Source organism: Ceratotherium simum, chromosome 10 (assembly GCF_057802395.1).
Source record: "Ceratotherium simum simum isolate JZ-2026a chromosome 10, ASM5780239v1, whole genome shotgun sequence".
In the NCBI taxonomy this organism is placed as follows: Eukaryota; Metazoa; Chordata; class Mammalia; order Perissodactyla; family Rhinocerotidae; genus Ceratotherium; species Ceratotherium simum.
This window is the reverse complement of record NC_141909.1, coordinates 31,401,387-31,423,967: the sequence shown is the minus strand read 5'-3', so window position 1 is coordinate 31,423,967 and position 22,581 is coordinate 31,401,387. Positions and strand designations below refer to the sequence as shown.

The 22,581-nt window shown below is 33.6% G+C and overlaps 1 protein-coding gene across 13 annotated transcripts in view; it reads right to left on the bottom strand.

The window, feature by feature from the left end:
• MYCBP2 (MYC binding protein 2) overlaps positions 1-22,581 on the bottom strand; it is a 256,295-nt gene that overhangs the window by 182,393 nt on the left and 51,321 nt on the right. For all 13 annotated transcript variants that reach the window (XM_087435962.1, XM_087435968.1, XM_087435963.1 and 10 more), the window contains exons 6-17: positions 20,157-20,399; positions 19,844-19,915; positions 17,967-18,063; positions 14,163-14,236; positions 13,624-13,762; positions 12,044-12,120; positions 10,944-11,148; positions 9,359-9,523; positions 8,511-8,669; positions 3,211-3,415; positions 510-655; positions 62-163 (exon numbers count right to left, since the gene is read on the bottom strand). In XM_087435962.1, coding sequence (XP_087292088.1) covers positions 62-163; positions 510-655; positions 3,211-3,415; positions 8,511-8,669; positions 9,359-9,523; positions 10,944-11,148; positions 12,044-12,120; positions 13,624-13,762; positions 14,163-14,236; positions 17,967-18,063; positions 19,844-19,915; positions 20,157-20,399 — 1,684 coding nt within the window. The remainder of the gene's footprint in view (positions 1-61; positions 164-509; positions 656-3,210; positions 3,416-8,510; positions 8,670-9,358; positions 9,524-10,943; positions 11,149-12,043; positions 12,121-13,623; positions 13,763-14,162; positions 14,237-17,966; positions 18,064-19,843; positions 19,916-20,156; positions 20,400-22,581) is intronic.

Below are 22,581 nucleotides of genomic sequence, written 5' to 3'. Positions count from 1 at the left end.
GTCTGCGTATAGGGAAAGAAAATGGATTTTCATACACTTTTTCTCTGCAGCCACATCTTACCTCTTCCTTCCTCTAATCTGTGTCTCCTGATTACACGCTGCCGTTTTTCTTCTTGTCGTAACTGAAGGTGTTCTTCAATGTTAACCCCAGGTACTGGGACAGCTAGATGATTGACCCCACAAAAATAATAATTATATATATATATATATATATATAAAAAAATATGTGTTACATAATAGATATGACAGAACTATATGAAATTCAAAACAGTAAAAGCTAACAAAAACATTGTAAAACACAAATTTTTACTGTAAGAATCTTAGCAAAAAAGAGAAAAAGAATCTCAGCCCTTAATTAATGATATACTGTCAGTTACCATACAAGCACTACTGCATAATTAACTATTATCTTAATTTTTTAACATATATCTAATATCTAATAGAAATTGTTTAAACTGTCAGAATTACTGAGTTGAGGACAATCCATTTAGTACAATCAACCAAATTACCTAACAGAAGATCTAAAGGTATCATCTCTTTCACCGCATCAAGAATTCCTCTTTGTCTTGCCTCTTGGCCATCCAACTCTCTTGCACAAGCCTTGCAACATCCACACACAGCACAGCCAGATTCTCCGGAACCGCAACCACAGATCCTAAAAAGAAAAAAAAATTAACTGAAATCCTTTTACTCTTTCCTTAAAACTCTTTTCTATAACATCTTTTCTGCATTTTTGAGATTAAGCTAAATGAGTCGGCAATGAAATCACCCCTTCAGATCAGGATGTGTCAATTTCAAAGAAAAGGTATGAAAAGATGAATAATTAAAAACAAGAGTTTACTAAGCTCCTCAAAGACATAACTGGTATATTTCTACAGAAAATACAAATAGATTCTGCTATCTTCAAAGCCGCTATTAACAAATATTTTTAAAGTTTTCACAATTAGTGAAGCACTAGTAGCTTTACTAGTAAATAGTCTGGATGGGCTGGTTGGTTAACAAACAAACAACATTGCTATCTCCCAGGTAAGTTAAAGGAGGCACGGGCAGCCTTCAATGAGTGAGTCCAGCTTCCCAGCTTCATACATTATGTCTCCTTCCTCCACTCTCCTTTATATGCCATCATCTCCCAGTCTCTCCTTTCACTGTTTCCAATTACCTGTTCTTTTTCCTCCCTTTTGTCCTCTTCCCATCAGTTGTGAACTAAGCATATGGCATTTGAGTATAACATAAAGAAGACAAGAACACTCTCAGAAGATGGGTAGAGGGTCAGTGAACAACTAACTTCTTAGCCACATATTTTGTAGATGTAGAAGTTGCAGTTTTAATGTTATTTGTTGGATCAGTCCTGAAAAACCTTTGACAGTCTCGCTGAGCCTCTGGTTATCCAGATTTGTGGAGGTACAAGAGGAAGGATCTACCCGACAGCAGTTTTGAAAGACACAGCTAGGTAGCTTGTGAAACTCCTGGCTTTTAAATGCAAGCATTACTGACAATTTGGAAGATCACTAACTACAACAGTAAAAACTGATACAATAACGTGCCCTACTGAATAGTCCAGGGGCACTATTTAAAAAATAATGTTTAATTCTAAATTTATTCTAAGATATGTAGTCACAATTTTATAAAAACTGAAGTCACTTTTAATAGTGCTTAGTGTCCTGGCATATATTCCTTTGTTGACTTTATCCACGTACCTATTCATTTCTGCATCATTAACAAAGAAATTATTGTACTCGGTTAGGTACTGTCCATTTAGATCTACTAAGTGGAAACTGATAGTAAATCTCTGGCGGGGGGGGAAGCATGTAAAGAAGAAGAATTAATTTCAGGAAGGACTAGAGAATTCAGAAATTCAATTACGATATTTATCAATTGCTTAAGTTCAGAGATCAGGGACACAATTTTAATTGAAATAACTTGGGAGAGATCCAGGAGGATAAATTTCAACTCCAACATTTAAAAAAAAAAAAAATCATAGAATCTTTCTGTATCCAAATTAAATTTAAAAATAAACAATTTTAGGACATTTTTAAATATAGTAAACAGAGCCAAACATATAGCTTTGTAGAAGAAATATTACCCTTTGATAAAGTGAGCCAAAATATTTTTACATATGCTAAAGATGCAAAGAAAATTTATTATTTAAAAAATCATAATATTTCAATAGCCTAAAAGAAAACGCATGTTATATATGATCTATTTAACTATGTTAGGCCAAGTACAAACTAGTTCTTGTCGTAACTGAAGGTGTTCTTCAATGTTAACCCAGGTACTGGGACAGCTAGATGACTGACAAAAAAAATATATATATGTATATACATATATATGTGTGTGTGTGCGTGTGTGTGTGTGTGTGTGTGTTATATGATTACTAAAAAGGTGACCTGACTGCTAAAGAGGTGTCAAATAGGGAGGTCAGAGATGTGGGGGTGGCTGTACTCACTTGGGCTTTTCTTCACAAGGTTCCCCCTACTTCCCCAAGTCAGCTAATTATCATAATTAATCCAATCTTACAAAGATCAGAGTTATCATAATGCAAAGATCTATCATAATTAATTTGATCTTACAAAGGATACTCCCTTATGTTACACTGCTATAAATGGTAACACAAAAAACAGGACTCAAAATTCTCCCCAACATGCTAGGGAAAAACCTGCTTTCTAATTCTGCCAAACTCACATATTAACTTTAAAATGACAATAATACAGGACCCTGAAAAAAAACGTGGTCCAACAAAAGTCAAAAGGATAAATATGACAGGTATAATGCAACTTTAGAAGCGACAGCTTCTAAAACTCCTAAAACTGAGGACAGTAAATTTAATTTAAAAGAAAATTATATATCCCTAATTGAGTACTCTACATGATATTTGATAATTTTACTCAGAAAAGATTCACGTTCAACAAAAATGAACAGATATTTGCCATTAAAGCAGTCTTAGGAAAAGAACACAAATGAAGCCTTGAAGAAATTTATGACCTGTTTTCAAATAATAGTTTAAATAAATCAAATAAAAGCAACTTAAAATGAAAAAGACGCTAAATTAGAAATTATTATAATAGAAAACAATTATAAGAATTGTAAAGTATACGACAATACGCTTTTAAGAAAGAACACTGTAGAATACACTCTGGAACAATTCTGAAAAGAAATGTGTTCTACACATTTTCTACTATTTTATTTCTTCAGTATTACGCATTTTCTTACCCTCCAGGGACCCTGTCTGGACGCCCACTACTGACACAGCTGGCTCCATAACCTGTACAGTCTCCACAGACAGTACACACCATGCACTGCTCCAGCTTCCACTTATGCATGCCTGGAGGGCACATCATGGACTTCTCATCTTTTTCATCTAGCTCTTCTTCCAAGTCTTCATCCATTGCTGTTGCCATATTTTCAACTCCAAACCCTATTTGACAGATAAATTTATAATTTTTATGTAGATTATTCCCATGTCTAAAAAACTGATAATTATATTTCCCAACTGAAAAACTACATAACACAGCATAACCCAAGTGAATATAGAAAGCAATGCTAAAATATACGAGCAACAAAAATAAAATTTAATTTAGGGACCATGAATAAATGCTCTCCCCATTTCCTTTCTGCAAAAAGAGTCAGGGAAGGCAGGAACATCTCTTAGCTGTTACTTTCTGTCAATCATATATTCAATTTTTTATGATTTTGGTCCCTCCTTTCTATCCTTACTGTTCAACAGAACAAAGAAAGTCTCCTAACCATGCTCTAAGCAAAGAGTCCCTCCACTCTAGAAAATCCTCCCACTGCTAGCAATCAGCTTCTTAAAACATATACTTGATCCTATGACTTCACAATTTACAAACCTCCAATGTCTTTCCAAGGTCTTTAAAAGAACAAAACTCCTTAGAAAGATACCGTCAGTCACAATATGGCTCCCAACTTTCTCCAACCTCATTTCTTCCATGCAAACTACATTATACCTGAACCTAAATTCCCTCTGCTTTCTAAACATCCTGTGTCCTTTCACATGCTCAGGGCCTTTGCTCACTCCCACTCCATCTGTATCTCTACCTAATTTACTATATGCCTCTCTCTACCTCATCTACCAGAGAAAACTCCTTTTCAGCCTTCAAAAACTCAGCTCCGAAGTCATTTTCTACGAAAGGATTTACCACTTTTTTCAGGGAGTCAGTCACTATCTCCTCAAAGCCTGTTTATACCCCAATTACAACTTATTTGTCTTATAATTCATTCAACTATTTTTTTTTTTATTGAACACCTACTATGCCCTAGGCATTCCTCTATGTTAAGGATTCAGCACACTTTTTTGTAAAGGGCCAGATTGTAAATAATTTAGGCGTGGTGGGCCATATAAGTCTCTGTCACATTTTTTTTAAATGATCCTTTACAAATTTAAAATCCATTCTTAGTTTGGAGGGCCATACAGAAACAGGACACTGAGCAGTTATGGCATCAGGTTATGGCTTGCAGACCTCTGCTCTAGGCACTGAGGACTATAATAATGAGCTATTATTAAACTTATAATCTAAGGAGAGAGATAGACATTAATCAAATAACCATACAGAAAAGTGTAAATATACAACTGTGATAGGATTATGAAGAAATATATAGTGCTACAAGAGCAGATAATGAAAGAGAAAATCTGCAGGAATCAAGTACTTATTTTTTACGTTTGTCTTTCCTACTAGACTTAGATCCTCAAAGACGAGGCTGTACCTTACCATATCTCTTATTCTTAGTCAACTTTATTCTTTTAGCACTTACACTTATAACAGACTCAGTACATGTCCGTCTAATCAAGAAATGAATTCACAGAATATATAGCCTTATTTTATTTTTGTCACTTCTAATCTATGGACAGGCTGGGAAATTAGACAACCAAGTATTGGATAACTATGTCTAGAGTTAGAATAAAGCAATCCTGAAGAAGACCCTTTCTTTAAATTTTTTTTGGTGAGGAAGATTGGCCCTGAGCTAACATCTGTTGCCAATTTTCCTCTTTTTTTGCTTGAGGAAGATTAGCCCTGAGCTAACAACTGTGCCAATCTTCCTCTATTTTGTATGCGGATCGCTGCCACAGCATGGCTGATGAGTGGTGTGGGTCCACGCCTGGGATCTGAACCCGCGAACTCGGGCTGCCAAAGCAGAGCACGCTGAACTTAATCACTATGCCATAGGGCTGGCCCCTGACTCTATTTTTAATAACAACAATAGCTAAAATATATCGAGCACTTACTTGTACCTGGGTCTACATGTATTACTCATTTAATCATCCCAACAGTACCATAAATATTATCCTCAAATTAATCTCTAAATTCAAAGCAATCCCAATCACAAAGCCAAGTAGAAAAACTAATTCTAATTCATACGGAAAATAAAGGCCCCAACTTGACTACATAAAGCAAACATTTATAAAGAAAAAGAATGAAAAACTTGTCATCAAAACTTAAAAATTATATACAACAAATGAAACCATAAATAAATGTAAAAGACAAGCCACAGGTAAGTCAAAGATATTTGCAACACATACAACACAATATACAAAAAAAAATCCTACAAATCAATAAGAAAAAGGCAAGAAAAATTAAAAAAAGGTTGAAGAGACAGTCTAACGCACTATTAATAATCAAGGGAATGCATATTAAAAGAAAAATGAGAGACCCAGCAATTCTACTCCTAGTTATATACCCAGAAGAAATGCACACATATTTTCACCAACATTTACCAGCAATGTTCATAGCAATACTATTCATAATAACAAAAACTAGAAACTATCTGAATGTCCATAATACTAAAAAGGATTTTAAAACTGTGATATATTCACACAATTTAATACTATACAACGATGAGAATGAACAATCTATGACTACTTGTAACAATATAGATGAATCTCATAAACATAAAGTTGAGTGAAAAACTAGACACAAAAGAGTTCATACTATATGATTCCACTTAAAGTACAAAAATATGCAAAAATAATTTACGGTGTTAACTGGAGAGGTTGATTGTAACTGGAGAGGAACATAAAGGGGGGCTTCCTGGAGTGCTGGTAATATACTATTTCTTGATCTGGGTACTGATTACACGAATGTGTTCAATTTGTGAAAATTCATCAAGATGTACACTTATACTATGTGTATTTTTCTGCATGTATGTTATCCTTCAATATAACAAATAAAAAATTACAATGGAATACAATGTCATAGCCATTAAACTGACAAACATCAGAGTCTGCCAATACTAACTACTGGAGTGATGTGAAAAATCAAACTCTACTGGTAGGAGTACAAATTGGTACAATTGCTATAACACAGCAATTACACTAAAGAAAAGTCTCACACATGTGCCAGAAAACATGGATAAAGGAGGTTTTAAAATTATTTATAACAGTGAAAAACTGGAAATAAACTCATCTATCAGGATGAGAATAAAGTGTGGTATGTTAGTGGCATGGTTTATTACACAGCGGTTAAAATGAATCACCTAGATTTCTATGTACCAACTTGTTCAAACAAAATGGCGAGACAAAAAAAATAATAATTTGCAGAAAAATATGAATAATAGATTAGCACTTATAGAAATATCTTATTCTTATGTGTAAAATATATAAGTATAAATATTTTCTACATGTAAAATATATAATAACAAGTAAAAATATACAAACGTGACTGAGAGGATATTAATAAAGTCATGATAGTGCTTAGTTCTGGCGAGAGATGGAGTAAAATACCAAGGCTTGGAAGAGTAATACAACACATTTGTATCTTATAATTTTTTTTTACTGAAAAATGATGACATGGTGGTAGATAAACAATTTTTTTATATTTCAATATTATTTTCTGTTTTAAAAAAAATTTTTTTAAATCCCTTTATGTTCATTATGACTGCATCTATATTCATTATGTCTTACACTACTAGTCTACTTTCTAATTCATTACTTACTAACGGAGTGGGTGTGGTTTCTATTAAGTAAAAAAGCTTTTAATAATTTTATTTTGGCTATTACAAAACTTGCATTAAGACTCCATAACATAGTTGCAAATGTATGCCAAATTTGCACAAAAGAGTTTCAGAATAATAAATTTTGTTCAGCTCAGAACTCTTATAAAACATAATTTGAATATATATTTATATTATATATAGAAAACCAAACTGGTTCTCTCCTCTTTGCCTAGTAGATATTATCCAAAACTACAATTCACTAGTTTAGCAAACAGAAAAAATATTTCCATTTTGGGGTAAGATATTTCTCTTCTTCTTTTTGTTCTTCATTTCTTAAAAAAAAATCAGTATGCTCTGACAAACTTGCTTTTTTTAAATACTAAAGTATTTTAAATACACACACATAAAAATAAGGTATGAAACAAAAAAACACGGTGGGCTCTTGACATCCAGAAGAGTCTGCCATCAAGAAGGCCCCAAAAGGGCTAAACGTGTTTCTGGGTAAATTTATACAAAGATTGATCCTCCTTAAACTCATTTATATTTTAAACACAGTTCAATGTTTAGTTCTAAATCTATTTCCTATTCTCCAGCCCACACAAAATTAAAAACAAAAAACCAGGAACTGAAGTGAAGGGTATAGGATAGCACTGACAGTAGCTGGAAGTAAAAATTGAGAACAAGAATGAAGTAGATGCAGGGGCCGGCCTGGTGGATAGCGGTTAAGTTCCCATGCTCTGCTTTGGCGGCCTGGGGTTCCCAGCTTCAGATCCCGGCCGCGGACGGATGGACGCACTGCTTGTCAAGCCATGCTGTGGCGGCGTCCGATATAAAGTAGACGAAGATGGGCACGGATGTTAGACCAGGGCCAATCTTCCTCAGCAAAAAGAGGAGGATTGGCAATGGATGTTAGCTCAGGGCTAATCTTCCTCACATACAAAAAAAGAATGAAGTAGATGCAAAATACTACCAAAAAAAGACCACAACAAGCATGGCAAAGGATAAACCCCTCTCCTCCCTTCAATAGCCTGAGTGTTGGGGCAAAGGAAACAGTGAATAAGGTGCATCTGCAACTGAGCTCTTAATAAACGGTCAAGCATTCTTAAGGATCACTTTTAGTTGTCAAGAACTGATTTAACTACAGGCAGCTCATGTTGTTAAACAGGAAGATAATATTTGCCAGATGGACTGCTTCCAAAAATGGTTAAAACTGAACACACATGTATAAAAGGAGCCAATAACAAAGAGTTTGAAAAATGCACTTTTCTGGAACAATTTAGTCACCAACAATGCTAAACCAAAAAGGTGCTATTATATTTTATATAAAATTAAGGAAAACATATAAGCAAGGTCATTTGCTCAGAAATTAAAAGTCTAAAGTATATTGAATTAGTCCAGTGATAAACTGTCCCATAAATAAGAAATTCAGTGGTTTTCCTAATTTATAAGTATGAAATCAAAGAGCTACTTGTTTTGAAAAGAGTAAGATTCTTCACCATGTTGTTCTGAAAAACTAATGAAAAGACACCACAAAGTTGAATATCCACACATTCAACACCTACCTTTCCCGCCTTGGTTCATGGCACCAGTGTCTCGTCCACACTGTCCTTTATTATTTACACCAAATGTCCAAACTTCTCCATTCTTCATTAAAACACAAGTATGAGCTTTGCCCATTGCTACCTGAGTTACAAAATGGCCCTTCAAATCTGTTACCAAACCTACAGGAAAGATACAAATCTGGTAAGAAACAACCACAAAAATCCTTTCGGAGCCTAGTAAATCATCAGTAACATAAAAGGTCCACTTCAATGAAGAACTTTTCATTTCTGGGATAAAATAACCCAACAAAATAGGAAATAATTAGCCAAAAGACTGACAGTTTGATATATTTATTTGGCTAGTTCTATCCTTCATATCTACTACATTTGGTTTATCAGTCACTCAGTCACTTAACAAGTAATTCTTTAGACTCCACCATGTACCAGATGCTGTGCTGGGCACTGAGGATATAACAGTAAATAAGAGAGAGAATCCCTCCCTAAGTACCTAACAGGGGGAGATAAATAATTCATTAATTATAAATCAACTATGTTATGAAAATCATTTCCCAGGGTACTACCAGGAACATGTCACATGAGCATCTGAGTCCATGGAAAGCTCTCCAGAGAAACTAACAGCTAAGGTGGAGCTGCACTAGCCATACCCCATGATTAGCTCTCCCCGAAACCAGCAACAGTGTTCCCAGCATTTAGACAGGAAGGAAGCACAAAATGTTGTATTTGGAAAGAAATGTGAAAAATGTAGAGAAAGTATGCTACAAATGTTAATTTTCTAGACACATCTTTGCAATACATAATGTCTAGTATTGGACTTTCTTTGCATAAAAGTAAAATGGCATTTAACTTACTTGAACTATCAGAGTAAATGGCATCTTTTCCAAACATGTATAGCTCTCCATCTTTAGAAATAACAGAACTACTTCCATTATTGCAGGCTGTATATACCACAGTCTTTCCTTCCATCTTAATTATCTTTTTAGGTTTATAAGGTTTTGATTGCCGTCTGCTCTTAGCTTAAAAAAAATAAACAAATAAAATTAATTTAAAGCATCCATGTACAAACAAAAATGGTATACAAAGCCCAAGGAAAAAACATTATTTGCATTTATGATCTACTTTATTTATTTGTTTATTTATTTTCACAAAGGCCTAGGCTTCCCAACATGTCAATTAAAATGAGTCAACCTGCAAGCTTCATCTGGTTAATTAATATTTAGGCTATCACTGTCAGATCCTCTTCTTTGTAGCACACTGAAATTCCCAATGGGAAACACCAGTTTCCTACCAAACTTCTGGAGAGTCCAATCTCTAGATTAGCTATTTACATTATCAACACCATTCCATTATCATATATATTAAAAAAATTCCCTTTTTTCTCAAACTCTGACTCACATGTATTCTAATGCTAGATCCTGGAAAGTAAAATCAACACCTAGTCAATGAGAGATTGTAAGGAAAGGAGACATACATATGGAAGGAGAGCAAATAAATTTAAATGTGAGTGATTCAAGCAGCCTCTGCTCTAAAAACTGAATCCATGAAATGAGCAAAAGATGAGAAATAATCTTCTGTTCCTTCAATCAACCCCAGTTCTTGCATGCCTTTCAGAAGAAAAACATAAAGCTGTGCTGGGTACAATTCTGAGACTTAAAATACCATTATATTTTTTCATATAACATGATCCATATACATACATATGGCAACTACATTATTTGGTGCTCAAGCAATGAAGAAACAATGTCCTCCAAATGCTAGAAGGAAAAAGTGATTGTGGTGACGTTTATGAGATACAGGAACATATTTCATGGCTATTTTAAGAGGTTTTTTTCAGGGTAACTTTTATTCACATATGATTTTTACATTAGATGTTGACTTAAAACCTAATCCTCATAAGATGCTACCACACTGTGCTACAATATATAACGTATATGGAAGTTACCAAACAAAAAAAATGACACTGAAGAAGACTGAATAGAAGTACAGGAAGGATAAGAAATAAACAAAATTGTTTATTTTTTCATTGCTTAGGAATGATTGCATCATGGAGAAATAACACCAAGAACAGTGATCCATAAACTGATACTATTACACGAGGTTACATAAAGTGTACTTTACTCTGAAATATGCATTCCTTCCAAAATTTTTGGTTACCTAAATTAATATATTGAAATAAGTTTTTAAAAATAACACTGACAAAACAGATAAATAGCCATGTATCCATAAAGCATATAAAAATTCATGAATATGAACTCTAGAATGAAATCAGCAATCATAGTTCTTTAATGAAAAGTATACCAACACCATTAACTGAATATGCCCCAAAGTAAAATCCTCTATTAACTTGGTGAGGTTAGTGCTATTGAAATTGATATACCTTATGTTAATAAATTCCACAGTGTTTTTACTGAATGTCCATCTGATCAGTCAACTTACTTGACTCTCCATCTTCTCCTTTACTAGCAGATCCTGTAAAGAATATGCTTCCATCTTCTGCAACTAAAAGTGCATGGGAGCCATCGTGTCCAACTGAGAAGTGTACAATCTTTGGAGATTTTGTAATTGGTAACTCAACCCATTTTCCTGCTGAAGGACCACCTTGCTTGATTCCAAGACTCTGGTATTTGCCAGTGTAATATATCTTATATATCAAAAAAAAGAAAAAACGGAATTATAGTGCCTTTTGGATTAGCATACCGGGTTTCATTCGAGAGAAAAAAAGTTTCCATATTTTACTGAAAAACAAAAATAATAAGAATCCAAACTGTTTTTTAGTACTATTTGACTTCTGTGGGCTCAGCAGGAGAGAAATAGGCATATTTTTCTAAAAAGACACAGTTCATAATAGTTTTTTCATATCTACTCAGGATACTTATAATCTTTCATTGTAAGTATTCTGAATAGATACGAATCAACATACTTCATAAATATACTCCAAACTCACAAAAGGGAATTCATAAAATTCTCAATTCATTTTTCCCAGTGTAAAAAGCCCTAAATACAAATATACTGTATTTGACCAATAATTTTAATTCTCAGAATTCTTTTAATACCTTACCTTACTTTAACCTCACACCCACTAGATAAGAAAGAAGCTTCCATCTCTATAGACTGACCTCTACAATCTATAACTTAATTATTCATGCTCCTACTTCCCCCAGTTGTAGTCTGCGTATTTCTGCACATTTAGAGAAATTTGCAATGGATATCCTATTCATCAAAATAAACACAAAATGTGAATTCATCTCAATTCAAAAAATTACACAAAGATCTCATCTCCATAATTAAAAATTTGTAAAAGTGTAACATTTTATAAAGTTGACAAAGTTTTATACTCTTAAATGTCACAATTTTCTTTCATATTATTTCAACATGAATAAAATTTTAACATATAAAAAACATAAAATAATTTTAAATTAAAATTTAAAATATGATTATGTTTAAACATGTGAACTATAAATGAATCAACTGATTGTACCAATGACTATCTCTTAAAGCAGAGAATGTTAATTTTTAATCCTAAAAGAGTAATTTACCTTTCCACTTGCTGTTTTCATTAGTGCAAACTCACGTCCTGCACCAAGAACTGCTGACTCCTCATCAAATCCTGTACCTGATAATACAACAAGACTAATAAATACTATTATTTTTTAATATGAATAATTTCATGCACAACTTGTACTATTTTGAGTGATTAAAAAATCAATTCAATTAATATCTCTCAAAAACAAGGATGACAAAATATGTCATATGCCTGAATTTAGAAAAAATATTAACAATAGGTACACTACTCCAACGAAAAATAAAGTTACCATAAGCTTCTTTATTTGTCCCAAACTGGCGCCAAATTAATTTTTTAAACATAAAAAAATTTTTAAATCAATGTCGGCAGTATTCCTTGAATTAATGAATGACAAATTTTTATTGAGCATCTATTAGGCCTCAGGCATTACAGAATGCATGAACTTATCCTATTTGATCCTCACAACTACACTGCCTGGTTTACAAATGAACAAATATAAAGCTTGGTGCAGTTAGTCCAGACACAGAGTCACTGGGGCTTGAACAATGCCATGCAGATATTTCAACTAAGATATTTCAGATTCTCTGTTCCATGCTTTTTCTACAGAAGAACATATCATGTAGCTACTCCATGAATTTGAATACATATGTGTGCATATACACATACAGACCCCTTGTGCATATTTTCAAATTATAACACTATAAGTAAATAATTATATATGACCCATGTTATGATTTGGTCCAATTATACAAACTACTAATTAGTTTATGAGCTTTTTAAATTTAAAAACTATAACTTCAACTCAACATTTTTCTATGGAAGAATTAAAAAAATACTACATAAAACATAAAATATGCAAAGTAAATCACTAATATCAAGTTTATTAAATTTAAAGAGATATCAAAAACGTGGGTATTACAAAGAATTCCATAAGTTAAAAAATGTCACTATTAAACCTGTAGCATGGAAAACCAAAATTGAGATCCTCGTGCAAATTAGTGATCTTAATTACTACTATGACACTGCGAGAGTAAGAATACTAAGTCTAAGAAATACTCTATAGTTGTCTGTATTTCTATATCCAAATAAAAGATTATTAATCAGTTCATTAGGCCAATTATCATTTTCACAATCTATGGGATCATTTTATAGCTGTCCTGAAAACATGTTCAAATAAAAATTAAAGGTTTCAATGAGACAACTATGTACATTATTGTAGTAACATTTACAAGAGAAGTTTTCAAAATTTTAAATAATTTGAATAAAGATGGAGCATGTAAACTAATGATGTCCACAAGTATTGTCTATCTATAATTCTTATCAAATCTAAGTTTATTTTCTTTTGCTCTATTCAAAATAAAAGTGGAAATTATTAGTCACTTCCTTAAAGTGGTGTTCACATATCATATTCTGTTTTAAAGACCAAACTTCCCAGTTACTTATGCATATTAATTCTAAAATTGCTTTAGAGTAACAAACAACAAAATAGCTGCTAAAATATAAGCTGCACTGCTGAAACACAATGTTAACTTCCAAAAGAATAAAGAATTTGAAAATCAAAATACGTGAGAAAGGCTTATTTGACTATCTTACTTATAATATGCAAGTCCTTTTCCAGATCAAATAGTGAGATACCACAGGCATGCAAGCATTTTCTGGCCAGTTTAAGTTGTAATTCTTGTTGCAGCACAGGTTCGGTGCTTGTGGCAAATATTCTGACAACAAAGCCATCCTAAAAGAAACAAAATATCCACAGCATTATGTTGCATAAATTGGTCTTTTTTTTTTTTTTGTGAGGAAGATTAGCCCTGAGTTAACACCTGTTGCCAATCCTCCTCTTTTTTGCAGAGGAAGATTGGCCCTGGGCTAACATTTGTGCCCATCTTCCTTGAATTTATATGTGGGATGCCTGTCACAGCATGGCTTGATAAGCAGTGCATAGGTCTGGACCCGGAATCCGAACCCGCAAACCCCAGGCTGCCAGAAGAAGAGTGCACAAAGTCTAACCACTACGCCATTGGGCTGGCCCCTAAACTGGTCTTTTAAGGCTCTATATTCATCTAATAAAAATCAGATAATTTATGAGGAAGGGATTCCATTTACACCAGCTACTCATGATTCAGAGTACTTACATCTCTTGAAGCAGCTATCTGATTAATATATTCTCCATCAGTGAATAAAATATTTTGACCTTCAGTGTGGCAATCTGTGCAAAAGGAAAAAAAAAGTAATTATATTACAATATAAACAAACACCTCACAAAATGACTTTACTCCTCTGTTGAAGTCAGAATGAGAGTTCTCCACGCAATAAGGATAAACAAACTCAAAACGAGACTGTGCTTTTTAATAAAGAATTACAAATTAGCAGAAACTAAATAATTCAACTAATAATACTTATTACATTTTGTGCTTACATTTATAAATCTTCCATTAATCAAGGACCTGAGAGCTCACCTAATTTCAAAATGAATTAGTATTAGATATAGTCTGATAATAAACATGCACCACAACGAACAAAACTATAATCTTGGTCATAATCATTTCAATACAAACACATGCAATGTAGGCAACACTCTACCCTCAGACATACATCACAGTCATTAGTGTCACAGAAAAATACAGATAGACCTAAATCTTCTGTATTTGAGGTCTATGGTGTCCAACTACAGATATCCCTTGCTTTATAAAATAGAATTGGTTGTACAGTTTCCACTTAGAAGTTTAATGCTTATTCCCAGCATTTTTAGCATTTAGCATGCTATGTACTTTTTAAAAGTTCATTCTTCATAGAACAGACAAAGCTATGCTTATGTATTTCTTTTTGTCTGAAAGTGCTCATATATTTTGGCTCGAATACCATATTTTGTCAATACTGTATATATCTCTGTAGAACAGTGCACTACATACTTTGATCAAAATAATGCACAAAACTAACTGTAACAAGGGATACCAGTATTACAGAAAGACCACTGGACATGTGTTAGTGATTGCTACTAAATAACATGAAACTACAAGCAAAATCAACATCTAAGTATAAACTGTATCCTTTTGGAAAAACAAATATTCAGCAAGCAAGTATAAAAGCACACACACTTCCCAAAATAACTGCAGAGAACTAGGATGAATCTCTCCATTAATTACAATACCAAAAAAATTATTTCATTTCTATTTGCACCTGAATCAACAAAACATAAAATTCTGTTTTTGGAATGCAATAATGAGCCCACCCAAATAAGCTGGATTACTCTATGTCTGTGCCCAGGAGCTTCATACTAGCATACTTCCTTATTATAAATATGCAAAACACAGGCAGACCCTTACCAAATAGAGAATTCAGTGATCACAAACTGGAAATAGAAACTGGGAGACAAGGCCCACTGGTAGCCCAAGAGACTTGGTAATCAAAGAGAGGAGAAATCGAAAGAAAGAGTTCCTAGTCCACTGTACAGAATACAAAGAGGCGCAAGAAAGACGCTTCTCAAGCTCTAAGCAGTAAGATTTTAAACTAAAAAGCAAAGAAGAAAAACTCATTATAATTTCAGATAAATGCAGGGGTGAGGAGTGAAGCGGCGCAAGAAGAGTAGCAAAAACCCTCATGATCTGAGGCACCCTGTCACCAGACATGAAGAGTAAATAACATACAGATACAATATAAAAGGTATGCCAACATACAAAGGCTAAAATGACAACTAACAGAAAAAAAAAAAGTATGTTTTAAGTTTGTCAATGCTAGGTTGAAAATAACTTATTTATAAACTAGACTGTAAGACAAGCTGGAACATGAAGCTCAAGGAATTAGCAGATTTATGTCAATTTTAAACGTGGTGTTCATTACCATCGATAAACCTGACAATTCACTTCTGCTCCTTCTTGACGGGAAAGCTACAGAACAGAGTTGCCCCTAGTTAAGAAGAAAAAGTACTACTGAAGAAATTGCAGTCCAGGTCAAAGAAACAGAAAAATGACAACGGGATTCTTCGGGCTTGAGGGCACATCTTCCTGCCGTGTGATTTCAAAAAGATTTTCTCTTTATCTTTTCTTTATCCATCATGTAATGTTATAAGACAGCATCTTCAGGAAAACATCAAGCAACATCTGCCAGTTCAGAAGACATACAACACGGGACTATCCTCCCAAAATTTGGTTCATTCTTCACCATGAATATGGCACATATTTATGAAACACAGAAAGACACACTTGTATTGTTAAAAGTTGCATTTCAAATGTTAAATGATGTAGAGGGATTTAAACTGAATAAGCATGTTAAGTCAGTTTTTATCAGGGTGGAATAAATAAAACAGCCATAGGTAAACCATTTTCAAATGGACTTCTCAGTCACAATCTCTATTAAATGATAAGGGTTTCTTAGAAGTAAATCCTTTCTATTAGTATCCATCTGTTAGGGCCAGGGAGTTAAGAATTTTTCTTCCAGGACGTTATCCTAAAATGACTTGCACAAAGAGTGATAGGGATGCTCTTTACAGTATAATTTATATGGCAAAAATTTGGAAGGAACTTCCATTCTCATATATTAATCAGTGGCATATATTTTATAACATTAAAATGATGTTGTGGAAGACTATTTAATTGCCTGGAAATATATTCAGAATACTAAGTGAAAAAGAAAAGTTAAAAAAGCAATATGTAGCATATGATCACTTTTTTACAAGTCTATACATATATACATAGGAAAAAGACAGGAAAGATATTCACCAATAAGTTAATCGTGGGAAGTGGGGTTACAATTAATTTTAATTTTGTTTTTCTTATATAATAAATATGATTACTTTTAATATATGTATATATATGGGGTGCATGTAATGATTTAAAAATATTTATTATTATTATTAGGATCAGAGACATGGCCCAGGAGTTCTGATGATTAAAAAAAAAACAACCCTGTAGACGTATCTGGAAATAGACAGTTATCTACAAAATGGCTTTAATAAGTCATCAGTTTTCCAAAGTAGCTTACTTGTGAAACACACAAAATGTGGCATTTACCTTAACATGGTGTCATGCACACTAATTTGGATATATGTATACACAACAATGTTCGAATAAATGTTTGATGAAGTTATAAGAATATTTTAAAGATTAACAAGCAGCCTGGGAGCAATTATCCTTCTCAATGTGTTCTTCAGAACATTCAATCATTTTCAGATGGCCAAGTGCCTAGAAGTAATATTGCTGCTTACCATGAAATTACTGATAGATACATTCAACATTCAAGATTTTAATATAAATTCCTTTAGAATGCATTAAAGGTATATGCAAATTTAAAGGTCTTACAATGGAGAATATATTATGCATTTGCCAGTATCTCACAAAATTTAAGATCCACTGCCTCAGAATTTAGACAGCAGAGTGATTTGAGTGATAAATACTATGTACAACCTTGAAATTAAAGCAAAATGAATTATGTCCAAAATGCCTTATCAGGGTATTATTAAAAAGTACAAACAACGGAATTTTAAAAAATTCCTGACCAACCCTAAAATCTGTCTCTGAAAATCCTTTAAAATAAAGATGAAAACCCAAAGTGAACTGCTATTAAAGTGAAAATAAAGAGAAGGTTCCTTATACCAGGCTATATGAGAGCCAGCGTTGTGGTTTTATTAAGAGCAAAGTAAAATAACATCACCCCAACAATTAAGCAGCTGAAACAACCTTGGTGGGGCCAGGGGGATCAGACTGCAGATGGGCAAGAATTTGAAAACAAACATAAAAAACCTTTATATTTCTGTGTCTGATTTCCTCACATGCATTCACTTTATATAGCCTATAAAATGCTTTGCATGTCAAGATTTTTTTAACCTCTTTGAAAGCAAGCACTATTCCTTGCTAATCATTCTTTACATGTCTAAATGGCCTAACATGCACATCTCTTAAAATCACCTGCAAAGAAAACAAATGACTAGTTGAGTAACATACCTGGTAACATTACAGTACCATCTTGTTCCAGTGTTTCAGGGCTTATTCTTATGGCTGTCATGCTGTGGTTATTCACATCTCTATACAATAAATAACCCTAATAACAACAAAAAATTTTGCTATGTTATGTATTACAATATTTCTTCACTACCAACTTAGCAGAAAAAGTAGCCATATAGGTCTGCATTACAGTTTTTTGAGATACTCTAATACATCAATGTTGATGTCTTAAATAGATTAAAGATTAAAAATATAAGAACATGGGTATACTTTAATAAGAGGAGGAACTGTACACCACTGGGTATCAATTTACTCTACTATATTCCCAGATATATATACTAGATACACCACACAGGACAGTACATTTTGTTCTAAATTATTATATCACTTGCCAAGTAAATAATAGAAATGACCGCTGTTACTTTAACAAATAATTTTAGAAAAAATAACTGAAATATTTAGGTTAATATTTAAAAAGGAATAGAGTAGTGGTTTTAGATGAAGTGATATGTCACTGAACATGTTTCTATAATAATGTATTTTCCATGGCATTATTTCTTAGATAAAATACAGAAGTGGCAAAACAAAGTTTGATGAGACATTTTAAATCAGGTTAAGTTTTAAAAGACAATTACTGAGTAATTAATTTGACATTTAAAATTTAATTTCAGGGGCTGGCCTCGTGGCTTAGCAGTTAAGTGCGCGTGCTCTGCTACTGGCGGCAGGGGTTCGGATCCCTGGCGCGCACGGATGCACCGCTTGTCCGGCCATGCTGAGGTGGCGTCCCACATATAGCAACTAGAGGGAAGTGCAACTATGACGTACAACTATCTAGTGGGGCTTTGGGGAGAAAAGCGGGAAAAAAAACAAGAGGAGGATTGGCAATAGATGTTAGCTCAGGGCCAGTCCTCCTCAGCAAAAAGAGGAGGATTGGCATGGATGTTAGTTCAGGGCTGATCTTCCTCACAGGAAAAAAAAAAAAGAAATAAAATTTAATTTCAAAATCTCCCCAAAAGTTGATATAACAGGATTATTTGTTAATGTAACAACAACAATAATTCTTTAGTCTTCAAAATGCTTTCAAATATCTTTTATCATTTGATGCTGACAACAAACTCTGAACTGGGAAAGACAGGTGTACAGGGATATCTTTATTCTATATCCTTCCACAAGGGAACTTGGGCTTCACCTCTCAGGAAGGGATGATATAGAAATAAACACTTCTGGCCCTCTGTCCATTGTTCATTTGCTTCTCTCCATGGGAGCAGAGGGATGTATCCGACTACTGACACCCATCAGGCCACATTAGTCAGGTGATGAGATCACAGCATTAAGAAAGTAACATGAGCCTAGCTCTTTTCTCTCTTTGATGATACTCTGTATGATCCTCCATACAGGTAGCTATCTACTGGGCAGGCCACACACTGTTCCCTGAAAGGTACTGATCTAGACTTAGAATGGAGCAGTTTGTGGCAAGAAGCTCTAATTTGGACTCAGGTCACAGATAGATTCCCAATTCAGATTTGCTAACGATAAAGGTGGTCTTTCTTATTTAGAGGTTCACTTACACAAAAACTCCAACAGAGGACATTTTTATCCACACTTTACAGATAACAGGGGATCAAATAAGTTACCTGAGTTGTCCAAAGTCACACAGCTAGTAGAAGCAGGGCCAGAACTAAATACTTTAGTAAACCTCTTACAAATTCTAAGCTAATGTTCTTCACACTACACTATGCCATTATTATAGCCATATTATTAAAAATACACCATATGTGTTTAAATAGAAGTGATATTATTTACCGATTAAACAAGTATGAACCACGTGTTTTAAAAGATGAGAAAGAAAGTTTGGTTTATTGTGGATATTCTCCTACCTGAGCATAACCTAACCAAGACTTTTTCTCTTTTCTGTTTCTGATGCGAGATGTAGAATTGTATATATGGCCCTGCAAAATAACAAAAGTTAGCCTATGAACAGTTTCACAATTAATAACCAATGAAAAATAACACAAACGGATGAATGACATTCAATGCATATGTTTCCTTTTATGATTTTTAAAGCAATACTATTATATAAAAATTAGACAGTACTCTAAAAATGAAGTTGAAAACAAAGAGAACACAATTCAGTATGGATATCTGGATATAACTTCTGCTATGATTAAGAACTGTAAGGAATCACATTACCCTAACTGTTCCACTGTATCCAGAGCCTATTTTGTATAATCCATCCTTGCATAAAAGATAAAGAAAAAATCCATCATTCTGAAGTAGACACTGATCATCTTCATCAACAGATATTTCTTTCAGTGGCCACTTGTGCATTAATGCTGCTTTCTTAATGCCATTGCTAAACCAGTCCTGAATTTGAATTTTTCCCACCAGCACTGCCTGTACACTTCTCTGTAGTGAATTTAGTATCATTGGCACCTATTCAAAAGAGAAGAAAAAAACAAAAAGACATTTTTTTAAATGTCCCAAACATAGAATAGACAAAATAAAAATACTTTAGTAATATATCATCATTTATCAGAAAATAAATTGTTCAGAATGATCATGTTTGGCATGTCAGCAGAAAGTATGAATTAGAAACTCATCTGTAAGAACATACTCCAAGCGGACAAGATAAAAATGTCAAATCCAAAGAATATTAACTTGCATTTTTGACCTAAAGTACTGAAATATGCATGTTTCTCCAAACACCAAGTAACCAGTAGTGCCTATTATTTTAAGTTTTGCAGATGAAAACATACTAGATTAGTAAAAAGTATAAATATTAGGCATAAATAAAATTATTTGTTGTATTAGAGAGTACACAAGACAAAATGATATCTTTTGTATGAAATGTATAATCACTAATATGCTAACTCATGATAATGAAGCACAAGATTAAGCATAAGAGAAACAGTGCTGCTTCTACAGATGAAATAAAATTCTCAGTGTTTCTCTTCTACTTTGCTTCTCCATTATGCCTAATATCCACTAACATCAAGAATTTTTCATGATATGAAAACTTGACTGTGTTAATTGTGCATTCATTCAGCATCCGTTTAACCAATATTTATCAAAGACTTGCTAAATATCTGCATTGCAAATGAGTTCTCAATAGCCACCAGCATGGGACCAACACTGCCACCGGAGGAAACTTTCTGCTCCTCATCTTATGCCTCTCTTTCACTACCCAAGGAGGACTGCCAAGCATCCAACTGCAGGGCCAGACTCCAGGGCACTGTACTCAACCATAGTTATACACCTGTGCTGTCCAATATAGCAGCCACTAGCCACCTGTGACTACTGAGTTCTTGAAATGTGGTTAGTGTGACTTGAGATGTACTTTAGATGTACAGTATAAACTGGATTTTGAAGATTTCATATAAACATAAGAATATGGAATCTTAATAATTTTATACTGATTACATGTTGAAATTATTTTTTTGGATATATTGAGTTGAGTAAAATACATTATTAAAATTAACCTCACCTGTTTCTTTTCACCTTTTTAATGTGGCTAATAGAAAAATTTTAACTATGTATGTAGATTACATTATATTTCTATTGGACAGCACTGCTCTATAGAGTGTAGAGCTTTCAAAGGCATAAATGATCTACTGTTCACAGATATTCTCTTCCCCTTCTAGTTCTAAGCCCTCTGACTCAGCTAAAATATATAACTTTTATTTTTATAAAACTTTTATATATATATATAATTGAATACTATAAATTCTCTCCCTAAAAGCAGCTACACAAAACTTCAGCTGTTTTATCTATAATTGATATCCACATTTCTATACAATATGCCAAAGTTTCCATTTTTAATGTTTTTTTTGTTTAAGATACTTTCTGTCAGTGTCTATTACGAAAAATGATGCTGCTCCTCCCTTCTCAAATCCTCAAAATGCAGCTATATAATAATTTCTGGTTAAACCAGTATTCAGAGGTCATTTTACTATGACTGTGTAACCATGGTTTCAGAAGTAAGCCAAATTGTATAACATATTACATTTCCCTCCTTGTATAATTTTTCTTTTTTCGTTGAGTCAACAATTGCCCCATTTTTGTGTTTGCTAAGTTTTCTCTATATCTATCCCTAAGTGTTCCCCATACTTCTCTCAATAAAGTTAAACACGTCATTTCTATTTTTTTCCCTTGGCAACACCCCTCATAAAGCCCTGCTCAAATCTAGACTAAAGACAGGGGCAGGCATAGAAGTTAAAATGGTTCCATACCTTGCATGTTTGAAAGCATCTTTATCTTCCCTCAGACATGACTGATGGTTGAGCTAGGCAAAGCGAACATGACTTTCTGAGAAATCCAATGCCATTCTGCTTGATCTTTGGTTCATAACCTGTCTTTGCTCTCTGGAAGCTTTATTGTCTCTTTATTATCAGTGTTCTGATTTGGAAAGTGATACCTTGGTGTGAGTCTTTTTTCATTTATTATGTTGAGCACTCAGTGTGTGTTCTGTCAGTCTGAAAATATGTATCTGTGGGGTACAGGAATTCTTCTTATAAGATTTCTCAGGTAATTTCCTCCATTCTGCTTGAATGCCTATTAGATATTGGATTTCCTGGATGAATCCTCTAATTTTTATTTGATATCACCTATTTTCTCT